Source organism: Amphiprion ocellaris, chromosome 4 (assembly GCF_022539595.1).
Source record: "Amphiprion ocellaris isolate individual 3 ecotype Okinawa chromosome 4, ASM2253959v1, whole genome shotgun sequence".
NCBI classification, from domain to species: domain Eukaryota; kingdom Metazoa; phylum Chordata; class Actinopteri; family Pomacentridae; genus Amphiprion; species Amphiprion ocellaris.
In genome coordinates, this window is record NC_072769.1 from 12,135,366 (window position 1) to 12,148,266 (window position 12,901).

At 39.8% G+C, this 12,901-nt stretch overlaps 1 protein-coding gene across 1 annotated transcript in view; it reads left to right on the top strand.

Annotated features, from left to right (window-relative positions):
• The window catches only part of usp43a (ubiquitin specific peptidase 43a), a 130,422-nt gene that overhangs the window by 58,924 nt on the left and 58,597 nt on the right, over positions 1 to 12,901 (top strand). Inside the window, exons 4-5 of the mRNA XM_023263720.3 lie at positions 4,938 to 5,030; positions 9,880 to 10,015. Of these exons, the coding sequence (XP_023119488.2) occupies positions 4,938 to 5,030; positions 9,880 to 10,015 (229 nt within the window). The remainder of the gene's footprint in view (positions 1 to 4,937; positions 5,031 to 9,879; positions 10,016 to 12,901) is intronic.

Sequence of the window (12,901 nt, forward strand, 5' to 3'; positions counted from 1 at the left end):
AATTAGTGTCTTCGAGTCATATTTTATACTCTCTTCACACAGACTTGACTGGAGGAAATACAAATACATGAGTCATGTTTAGGTACAATTAAAATGCCAGCTCAGCTCTGACTCTAATATTTACTAGATCACATATGTTTAATACGTTTCTTACAGTATACTAACATCCTGACCCAGTTTGTGCTGCATATGTTGCATCATCCACATCACCTCCTCTTCATCATCCTATGTACTATGCTGCAAAGCTTCTCAGTTTAGAATAAAGATATGAGAAAAGCTGGAATCAGGCAACGTGATGCTGCATACTGTGCATCGATGCTGCTGGTGGAGTGTTATTTATTTAACTCTGAGCAGGACACAGCGATGCTGAGCAGTTTCTTTATGATGAATAAGAGAAGCTGCTGCCGTGCCGTGTGTTTGTGGGTGTATGTGCTGTTGCTCCAGGTATCCGGTTTACAGTAAAGATTGTTGGTGTTTTTGATTTGACACTTGAACATTGTACAAGCCTTGCTCTCTGTCTGTCACTCACACACACACACACACACACACACACACACACACACACACATATACACATGCACACGCACAGACATCAGCAGGTACACTTATCTCATATTCTCCACCAGACTGGAAACACTGTCAGCCTCACCACAAGCTTTTTAAAGTGATTTGTGTGTAGGTGTTCCTGCATGCACATTTCAGTGTAAGTAAGTGAGTTTTGGGGGTGTGCAAAACCTTTTTTTTTTTTTTTTTTTTAGTGTCTGTGTTTGTGTGTGTTAGTGAATACAGCCTGTCAGTCTGCTTTACTGAGTACAAACTGGCATCGTTGGCATGTCTGTGACTGGCTGCCACGGCACACTGGGTTCAACACTGACAGCGAGGAAATGTGGAGTTTAAAATTTGTTGTATTATTTCCAGTGTATTTGTTCATTTGACAAGTTTGTGTCTCCAAATATGTGGATACAGCTCAACTGGCAGAAATCACAGCAAGACGCAGGAGCATCTGAAAACACACACATGCACGTGGATGTGCGCACACCCTCAAAGATGTCAGCCACAAAAGAGCATCATGCAGCATCAGTGCAACAGTTTTCCTTCCTGAATCAAACACAAACATGATCAAAATAAAATGTCAACATGTGCATCAAGAAACTGCTTAATAGTCAGTTTTGGTGCACTGCAACAGGCATATTAAAAATTCACACACAACTTGTGAGCTAAATCAGCCCTCTTCTGAACTACTTTCATATAACTGAAGCAAACTACCTCAAATTATGTATCGGCATCTTCAAGTTTGATTATACCTATAAAGCATGACAGATTTTGCTATGGAGACAAATAGGTTCTTGTACCTCTGCCATGTTTAAAATAGTTTGAATGAGTGCTTTAATATTGGCTAGAACTTCAAAAATGACAAGCACACATAAGGGAACACATTCAGTGATTTCCAATGAATAATAGGATTACTTTCCTACACAATGAGAGGATTATGTGGCACTAGAACAAACTGAACATGGTGTTTTCATTTGATTGCCATATGCAAAGGCTAGATTGCAGCTAAGTTTAGGGAAGGATGGCAAGTTATTTGGGGCTAGGTTTTTGTCATGGTTTGTTAAAGTGGAAGCAACTGTAGATACTGTAGATCAGTTTAATCCCACAGTCTTTTAAGGGATTCCTGGTACTGAAGATGTGTTGACAACTTACTGAAATGTTCTAATATCAGGATATACAGAGAACAATTGACACTTTATGACCCACAGGTTAGAGCTGTATAACAATCCAAGGTCAGGTAACTAGCGGCAAGGTAGCATTAAATAACTCATTCAAAACAAAATTTTCATAAAAATGACAGCTTGAACATACAGAATAGCAATGTGATTAGAAATTCTTATTATAACATAGAGCTATTGCTAACATGATAGCCACAATTATTAATGATATCACAAATATTTATCTCAATTATTCATTGATTTTATGATTTTTTTTCTTACCATACTTTCAAACTAAACTGTTGTCCATCGGTATAGTTGATGTAACAAAAGAAACCGAAGGAGACTGTAATGTAAGTAATACAAGGAAAACACAGAAAAAGTGCCCCACAAATTGTCATTTTAACTCTGTTTTTTGTTTTGTTTTGGTACAAATTAACCTCACTGACATCTGACTTGTTAATCGGTTGCAGATTAGCAGTTTTTTTATGTTTAGACTGTACACCAATCAGGCACAACATTATGGCCACCTGCCTGATATTGTGTTGGTCCCCTTTATGCTGCTAAAACTCCTCTGATCCAGTGGGGCTTGGACACGGGACCTCTGGGGACGTCCTGTGGCATCAGGATGGCGGCAGTGAATTCTGAGAGTTCTGTAGGTTACAGGGTGGGACCTATCTAGATCAGGCTTATCATGGCACATCCCACAGATGCTCAATAAGATTTAGATCTGGGAATGTGGAACCCAGGTGAAGACCATAGCTCTGTTGTGTTCCCCGGGCCACTCCTGAGCAGTTTTTGCGGTGTGTCGGGGTGCATTGACCTGCTGACGGGGGCAACTGGCATCAAGGACTGATGTTGCCTTGGGGTTTGGGAGGGTTGCTTGACCTGCAATGTGTAGGTGGGTAGTACATGTCAAGCATCCACATACATGTCAGGAGTCAAGGTTTCGCAGCAGAATGTTGCATTATAACAAGATGATCAATGTTATTCACCTCCCCTGTCAATGGTCATAATGTTGTGGCTGACTGGTGTATATAAAAAATTGGATGTACCTTCTGGATCTGAGAAGCAAAGCCAGCATGAAACTGTCTTACACCTGTGTTCTTTTAGGTAGCCAGCAGGGGGTGACTCTTCTGGTGTGATTGCATTTTCCTAATAACTTCATGTTCTCAGCTCTAGTCGCAAGATTCTCTGAATGCAGCACGATGTCCAGTTTGTAAATTATGGTCCCATATGGAGTAAAATGGATGATTAAGCAGTGTATCGGTGAAGGTTGATTCTAGTCCTCAGTCTGATCCACTGCGATTTATGTGAAAGCAAAGGTAACTCTAAAGTCTTTGGTTGTTACTTATTTACATTTTAATAATCTGTTGATATTCAGTTCTATTTTGTCTGATCAGCATCTTATATGTTTCTTCATGTTCTTAAAAACAAATGCTTATGTGTTCAGGGTTCTAGGCAGACCAAAGCTAACCACTGGTCTAAGACTTGGGAAATGTGTGTAACATGATTAAGGTTAGAACAAGGAACTTTAGGAATGAAGTAGGAAGATAGTCACTTCTCTGTAATGGATGTATGACTCTGAATTTCTTACATGATTTGGAAGCCTTAACATCAGGATCTATTTACAAGAAGTTCATGGAGAAAGAGACCGTCATTCCCATTTTTCTGTGGGAGTGAGATGATGTAAGATTGCCACTGCTATGGAACTGATTTACCAAAGTGCAATCCTGCAAAATGTTTGGGATATTATTCAAGGTAATAAGAGTCATTGCAGTATTTCCATGACGTTTCTTTGGGGCTTGTCCGCTATCACAAACCTGCCACTTATGTTTTGCTGGAAGACAGCAAACCAAATTCAGTTCGGTCATTAAAATTATGACAGGACTTCTGAACCCTTTTTACACAAGAGTTTTATCTGGAAGCCTGAGCTTGTTCTCTTACTGGGGAAATAGAAGTAAATGAATTATTCCCATTGTCGTTTTAAAGAAATTATTATATAGTTCATCGAGTGGAAAGTGCATTTTTTAATCTTTTTAGCTTCTAAATTTGTATTTGAGTATCACTGCTGGTTGTTGTTGATTTGCTGTTTGTTGTTTCAACTGATTTCAAAAGACCAAGATGGCAAAGACCAAATGGCAAACTCAAGGCTTTTCAGTGGTAGTTCACAAACCAATAGGTAATGTCTTGGTTGCTACGCCCATATACAGTTAAGCTAAGATAACCAGCACCTGGCTATAAACTCGTGCTGTATTTGATGCACAGACACAAAAATGGTATTGATCATCAAACTCATGGCAAGAAAGCAAATAAATACAATTCCCAAAATGTCAAACTAATCTTTTGAGAGTGTTTCTCTTTATATCATGGGGTCACTGTCTGCCTTTGCCTTTGAAATCTGTGTTTGGGAGCAGATTGATGCCGATAGTGGCCTACAGGTTGGGTTTTCTATCCTCATGTCAGTTCTCCACTCTGATAATCTCCACTTCTGTCAGCTGTCCGTGTCTTTTCCTCTGTCAGCTCTGCTTTCTAGTTTTTGTCAACTCCACTGTCCTGCTGCCAACCTTCTGTTCACTTTTGATCTGTCCTTCCTCTTTGTTGTCTTTCCATCCCTGCCTCCCTTTGCTCTTAACTTTTGTTCCCTCCTCTACCTTCCTGTGTCTGCTGCCCTTCATTGTAGTCCCAAGCCTGTTCTTTTTCCCCACCATAACCCTTTTTTTTCTCCACCATTGTCTCTGCCTTTAAATATCTCCTCCAACTTTCATCTTTTATCTTTTGTTACTCCTATCTTTTCTCGTTCCAGTTTTCTCGTATGCTTTCCAGCTCAGTGTCTTCTGTGGGATGCACTCTTTTTATTCTAGATACCAACTGCCTAATTCTGTGTTTTGGTGCTAAAATTCTGAACAGCATCCCACAGCTGTTGCTTTGCTGCCCTTTTTCTCAAAAACAGACCAGAGTCCAGATGGCCTGCTTCAGTGCTCAGTCTGTGTACAAGGGATATGCAGGTTTAACCACCATGAAGATTTCAACTGCATTCACAGCACAAAGCAGGCATTTTCTAGTGCACATTTACTCCATACTCAACAGAAAATGTGAGGATTTGCCACGTAGGGGTGGCAGTATCTGTCGACCCATCTGCCCAGCAATGTGTATGAAATTATGTATAGTTGGAAAATATTTGAAAAGATTAAGAACGGCTGTGTCTCTGTCTCTTTGTCTCTCCAGGTCTTCTCTGACGTGCCCTCATTGCCTTAAGCAGAGCAACACCTTTGACCCATTTTTATGTATCTCTCTGCCCATTCCTCTACGACAAACCAGGTGATGTATAACACACAAGACAAGCGGTACAGTGAAAAGCCTATACATTTGGTGGCTAATTTAAACTTTAGTTGCTGTTGACTTAACCAATCATGACATCAAATATGATTTTATTTTGAGGTACGGCAGCTCACATTTCTGGCCCGTGCAACAATATTTCTGTATTAGTTGACACTGAATGATGCATTGCTTGCATTGAGATACATTTTTGCTAGTTGTCAGTGTCAACTAGTGGAAGTTTTCATTCCTTCTGTTTTCACTCTGGTCTGACTGTGGCCCAAGGAAATGTGTTAATTATGTGTTGAAAATTTTCTACCATGCTCTGGTTTATAGGAGAAAATCCATCCATTTTCTATGCAGCGCTTTTTCCTCTGTACGGACTCAGAGGGGGCTGGAGCCTATCCCAGATGACTTAGGGCCAAACCAGGGTACCCACAACCAAGCACATCAATATTCACACATATGGACAATTTGGAATCATAGGACTGTTAGAGGAAGCCAGAGAACCTTCAAGCTGTGAGGCTACAGTGCTAACCACTGCCCCAGTCAACCAATAGTATTTCTTAGCTGTTTAGCAATTGACACCGTGCACATATGAGGTTATCATCAGATGCCAGTGATACCGATATGATCATGCAGACTGCTTAATACAGCCTCAGTGTTCTTAACAGATGGAACAGCACAAATCGCAAAAGAAAATTTGACAAATATGGCAACACAACCAAATGCACATGTTTGCACAAGCACAATCTATACATCAACAAGTACTGGCGTTGGACGTATCAAAGTGATTAATGTTGGCCATCAGAAGTCCCTGACCAAACACTTTCTGTGTTGTTTCCATTTTTAACCGTACCAGAAGCTGCACATCAGCAAGGTTCTGCTGTAAGACGGTACGACTTTGACATATGAAGATAGGGACAGTGAGAGCAAGGGAGGGACATGGCATTTTTATTTTGACATCAAAGATGCAGGCAAGCAGAGAGAGAGGGAGAGAGCACTAACACATCAGAGCCTTCACCTGCTATCTCGCCATCCAAGTGAGAAAGCAGATTCAACACCAGAACCAAGTAAACCAATGATAATTGTGCAGCCTTGTCTGGCATCTGGATAGTTTTCTCCTCACTCATTATCAGAAATGACATCAGAAGCTCGTAAAAAAGGACATTGATAGATTTCAAGATTCATATGCATGACAACACTAGGTTGCATGTACATAAATGTAAATGAATTACATTTTCAAAAACTTGATTTTTTTATTATTTTTTAATAAAAGTCTCACACACACAGGTAATTTAAATAATTGTGCCTGATGAAATCTCTTTCAGGATGCATGTACAGATGTTTTTTGACTAGCTCTGTTTCACCTGTTTTTAAGGGCAGGACAAATTACAGCGAATTGTTATTACTGAATGGACTCCTGTGACCTCAAGTGATTTACATGAAAAGCCCAGGTCCACCTTCACCCTTAGCAGAGCTCTATTCAGTCTTAATAACTGTGTGGGGTGTGCACCGACTTTTAATATCAGTTCAATGTGGCGTATCATGCTGACCAAAGAATACTGGGTAACTACAGTTTTGTGGATTTCATCCCATGTTATCCCCGTTGTCTCTTTGCCCACATGTCCAGTCACACAATAAACATATTAAAAAGACAATAAATAGCCAAAAACAACAACAGCATCAGCTGAATTTCCAGCCACATCCAGTTCCTCAGTTTGCCGGCATTCAGTGCTCAGTGAATCTTCCTATCTTCAAACATGCAGACGCTGCCGCTTTGCATCCTCCCTGCACTCCAAACTCAGTTTTGCAGCTTGAGTTCTCTGACAGTGCGTGTTCTGTTCCTGCAGTCACCAGAGCTCCAGCACAGAGGGAAATTCATTCAGGTTCAGTGTGGACTCACTGCTGGCCCCACACACATGCACGTGCACACACATAGTGGCCTCAATGCACCGTCCTTCTGCAGAAGCATCCCAGCTGAATCCCTGATAAGTCTGAGGCCCCCAGAGAGACAGCAGGATCTGGCTGCCAGCGTGGCATCTAGGCCTGGGTGCTGCAGATAATGCCAGTGTAGCAGAGAGAGTAAACCAGAGTGAGTCTCCCAGCCATCTAACCTTGTACTGTCTTAGCATCATGTGTACCAAAGTCAATATTTCAGTTTAAAATGCTGAGAATTCTCCTTAACATAGTCGGTAACGTGACTTGGGTTTCACTAGGCGTTTGTGTGACTGTATGGGTGGATATTTCAGACATAAAAGCACAGACTCCCCAATCTTATAGAGTATTCAATTCTATACAACCTGTACCTTGTTTCTCCTTTTGTGGATGTTCGTGTGTCAGATGACGTGTCAAATATTTAAACTGATTTTCAAAAAGTCTTTAAAAAAGTCTGTTTGTGTAATCATGCAGAACAGAAAATACACAAGAAAACATGAAATTCCCTCAAGCAGTCATGTGAGCTCATAATACCTCTCACTCCTCATTCATCAGTACGTCCTCAATACATTTTGATGCGCTACAACCGAACAAACATGTGCCAAGAAGTATAACATAAAGAGTGAAGCAAACAGAATGACAACAAACATTTTAATTAAGGTCACATTGCATAATCATATATAAACACTGTGATAAACTATACTTACATTTACATATGTAAGTTTTACTAAGCATCATAAGTAGCTTCACCTTCCGAAACACCAAATCAAATCCACTGATTTCATTACAAGACAAATATCTGCTTGAAGAGAGATTTTGCTTTTTGTGGGAGTGCAGGAAAAAAAACAGCCAAGTACAGGTCTTAGACAATAGACTACTATATATATGAGATGCTGTATAAAGTCTTTGTGGCTCCAGGAAGGATAATAAATCACCTCAAGTAAAGTCACTTGAGTCAATTTTGTTTGGTGTTGTGTGTAAATGTGGATGATGAAGGCGTGAGGTTTTGATAAAGATTAACAATGAATGGATTGCACTTTTTTTTTTTTTTTTTACTGTGCATCATGAGTCCGAGAGGGCTATGTGAATGCATTGATGAATCGATACAGGACTCTTTTAAAAATTCTAATGTCTCAGGTTATGGATGGAAAAACAAACACTGTTTTCCATGTAATGAAAAAATGTCAATATTTTCATGACACAAGTTTTTGCTTAAGAATAGCATTTGTAGATGCACATCTCTTCACCAGCCAATCCCTACAAGTCGCAGATGGCTGGAGTCAGCTACCATCTGAACACACCATAACAGCAGATTTTCAACAGCCGACATCAACACACATGATGGGAGTTATTTTTAATTACTATACTCGTTTACTTGGAGGAATTAACTATCTCAAGCAAGTATCTTTGAGGACATACTGGTCCAGGCTGATGGCATAAACTGCAATAAATGGATTACTTTGAAGGATTGCAACAAAAGTAGCATACTCAGAAAAATGGCTGGCAGTAGTGTTAAATATACATTATTTAGAGTAATTGATCTAAAGCCAACAGAAACACTTCTGTAGTAGTAATATCTGTTATCAGTTTGACTCTGATTCTGGCTCTAGGATGTTTTTGTTTAATGGCTGCTTTTTATTTTTTGGAGGTGAAGAGTTCAGTGCACATGTGCAGGTTCATGTTGGAGCATATGGGAGTTGTTGGTGTTTAATAGAGACTAATCCAGCAGGGAGCTACAAGGCTGCAAAAAGTCTGCTTCGGAGGATGACATCTCTATTTCCTGGTGCTCTCGAGTGTCATCCCACACTTCTCTTCCCATTTCATTTCGCTTCCCTCTGTCTCATCTCAGAGTAACGTAAACAAAACAACTGCTCAGATCCTCCACCATCTGCCCTGTCAGCCTCCCCACTGGTAGCACATTACTCACCTGAATAATGCATGATGGGAAACAGGAAGTGGAGGTGTCAGTGATTACACCGTCGTCATCCCAAATGAGATGGCATGACCTTACTTTGTCTTCCAGCTCTGTGTTTTCCTCTGCACTCCCTGTTTTTTTATTCTTTCTCTTCAACACCTTGTCTCGTCTGTTCTCCCATTTTCTGATTAAACTGTCCTCACTGACAAATCCAACAATCTAGTTATTATATCTTCCTGCTTGCCCTCCATCGTTTCTCATTCCGTCCCCATCATTTTCATCCCTGCATCCTCCGTAGGAGATGTTCTGATTGCAGACATGTCTCGGCATACAGCTGTTTCCAGAGGGATTATCACCATGCGCTGGTTTTACTCGATGTGTCCAGTCACGCATAAACTGAGACAAACCCTACTGAGAAATGAAACCCCTACAAAGGCAACATCTGAAAACAGTCAGATCACTTGAGATATTAAATTGGATGCACAAAAGTAGTGAGTTTATGGTCGTGAAATTAGTTTTTTACACCATAGTATCAGCAGAGGAAATCTTTTTCCCTGAATTTATTAGACATGGAGCAGCTCAACAGTGCATGTCAAAGTCCCATTTTATTGAATGTTTTGTTTCTGTTGTTCAGCTGCTGAAATACATCAAGATGCAGCTAAGCTCAAACATATCTCCTGGACGAAAAACGGGATTTTTGTTTCCTCTAACATCCTTTGACACCCCATCCTCTTGACACGTGTGTGTGTCTCTAGGTAGTATGTGTGTACCTTATCCATGTGTGTGTGCATTTACATCTGTAAGCAACTGAGAATGTCTGGATTGGTTTAGTAGCTGCAGTAATGTAAACATGCAAAGTTAGAATTGCTCAACAATTTGGAACTTTGCTTACTTACTATCTGTCCGTGTCCCTCTATCTGCCTACCTCTATCACTTTACAGAAACAAATATATACAGACTTGCTATGTGCTCACTCCTTTCCCCCTGTTTGCCCCACAGGCCACTTTGTGTGACGCTGGTGTTCAGCACGAAGGGTCAGCGGTATCTGCGGGTGGGTCTGGCTGTGCCTCTGTTTGGTTCCGTGTCCTGCCTGAGAGCGATGGTGGCAGCGGAGGGCAACATCTCCCCAGGCCAGGTATACAGACACGTATAGGGAGTTTTAACGTTACCTACTTATATTTGTTTAAGTGTTTGGTGACTGACAGCAGGAGGCTCTGAAACAGGTAAGTAGTTCAGTATCACATGCACTGATAAGATTATTTAACCCACATTTTCTACTCCGGACACATTTTATTTACTGTACTTACATTTTTTTTGCAATACAAAGTCCTGCACCTCTGTGGAAGCAGCACAACCTTAGCTAGAAGTAGACAGGACTCAAAAATGCCTGCTGTGGAGTTTAAGAAAGTTATAATGTCATAAATCACAAAAAAGGAAAAATTAAAATGTATTTTCTTTGATTGCTAATTTTCTAAAAACTAAAAAAGTGTCCATAGCTGTTATAAATACTACCATTACAAAAAAGGTTGCTCTACATATTACAGATTTTTTTACTGCTTAAATTTTTAATTTGTTTCCATAATTCTATCCTATTTGTTCTATGTAAATACATCCTGCCCTTCAGCCCAGTCCAGCCGAAAAGTCCAAGACTTTTTGTCCTTGGACTGTTGGTTGCTACTGAGTCCCTAGTAGCTTTTCGGCTGCACTAAGAAGTACAGAATTTTTAAATTAGACATGTAGATTCAAATGATTTTGATGAAATATCCCAATTTGAACTTTGAATTTTGTTAGGTTTCCCAACCAAATGGCACTGAACCGATGAGTAGTTCAAAGAGTGTCGAAAAGTTCACAATCTGAAGATCGAAAGATTTTTTTTTTTTCCCCACCATTTTCGGCTACGATAAATGGTATAATTTTGACAAATTTTTAAAAGATAAAACTTTCAAACCTACTGGGGGGTTTTGGTGGGAGGTGAAAATGCATCCACAGTTACAGGTACTGAAATTGATTAGACAGCTGCTCTGGATAAAATTGCGGAGACACATTCAATTCTACAATTTTAATGGGGATTTTTTTCCCTAATTTTCTGGCATTTTCTACTTATTAAACTGTAGTTTACCGGAACAGCTGACTGGAATGAAGGATTGGTTGACATGTTTCAATTCACTTGTGTTTTTTTTTCCTGAAAAGTTCCAGTGTAGGAAAAGTCTAAATCACAAACTCAACTGCCCTCAAATCACCGGGTAGGTATCAAATAATTTAAGACAGTTTCCTCAACCAAATATTTGGGATTCCAAACTAAGGCCAACACGGATCCAAAGGCCTGCTAAAGTTGTGTGATACGGAGGCAAGTTTACTGGATTAAAGTTTAACTGAGGACCTCTGCAAATGTTTACAGCAGATGGTTTAGCTGTTAATTATTTGAACACCGTCTTTGTTTCACCTTTACATAAATAGTTTAGCTATTAAGGTTGCAATATTTTCTTGTTACTAGTTGTCAGCATTGTCACTTTTCTGCAAAAAACTTAATTAGTCAGGAATCTCTTTCATCACAGGGTGCACTCATACACCTGAATGCATGCACACACTTGCAGCTGAAAGTCATAGACAAGAGAAAGGCTAAAGGAAAAGGTTCCAGAGGTGTGTGTTCATCAATCATTCACCTGCCCTGAAACAGATGATGAATTCTGCTGTGTTTTCTAAACCTGAGTCCATAGCAGCAGGAGTGCAGGAGAGCAACCAACGCTCAAATGGCCCATGAAATGAAAAATACCTTTTTCCACGGCTCATAAGTCCGTTCTTCCACTGTCTATTGGTATATCCAAATGTACCGGTATGTGAAAATGCAATTTGTACCACAACTTCAAGTCACATTGAATCTTTTCTGAAACGCACTTTATGCTAAACACAGGTTGGCGCCAGTTGAAGAATGTTGTCGAACTGCGAACATTGACACATCAAACATGAATAGATAAGAAGTCAATGTAGAGAGGCAAGAAGATAAAAGTGGCAGGACATGTCCCAGCCTTTTGGCCACCAGTGTCTGCTTGTAATAATGTTGCTGTTCAGTGAGGGCGGGATAAATGATGCTCTTTCTGTCTCCTTTATGAGTGTATTTTTGTTTCCATTTTCACATTCTCTGAAAGGTCCACCTAGTATGACGGTGACTAAAATGGATGTAGCGTTTGCTGTGCTTCAGTCCTGTTGTGTGAAATCCAGTAGAGCTGCAACTGAACATTTTTAGAACAGACTCAGTGACATCAGTGTGTCTGACCCACTGTTACAAGGATGTTATTTACTCTCAGACGTAAACTTGTCAGTTTTTGCTGGAGCTTTTTAGATCTCACTCTGGCCTGGTGGTAAGAATGAGGAGACACTATATTTTAAAATTCTCCTGTCTCTTGTCGTAGAATCTAAGGTTTTTTGTTTTGGTACCGTTTTACAGCTGTTACTTACTAAATTTGGGCTTTTTCAAGTAGAAACCTTCAAGAATCGTCCATAGATGGCTACTTTTAGGGCTTAAGGGGTTATTGTATGTTGCTGCATGAAGTATTTTTGCTTGATTTTTATGATTTTATGATTTAATTGATTATTTTTCATTTAATTTGTTAATTTGTATAGCATGTTTTCAAACAAACTGAGTTGACTAAAGTGTTGTTTAAACCGGCAACAGCAAAATTTGCAAAAATAGCAAGACAGATAACGGAACATAACTTGTAAACTCAATAAATATAACAGGGAAAACAGATTTTAAAATAAAACGCAAGATGCTGAAATAATAGGACCACTAAGAACAACCAAAAGCCACTAAAAACATGAACATCTTGACATTTTTCTTAAAAATGTCATAGGTGGAGGAACATTTGACTGAATGCTATTCCAAAGCTTTAGAGCTGCCACTGTAAAGGCACAGTCTCCATGGAGGAGTTTAAAGCAGCTTTTCTAATGACCTGAGAGGCTTATAGAGTTAGAGGAGGGACAGACACTCATGGCTTGCCCAAATTAAAGAGTTCTTAAACTC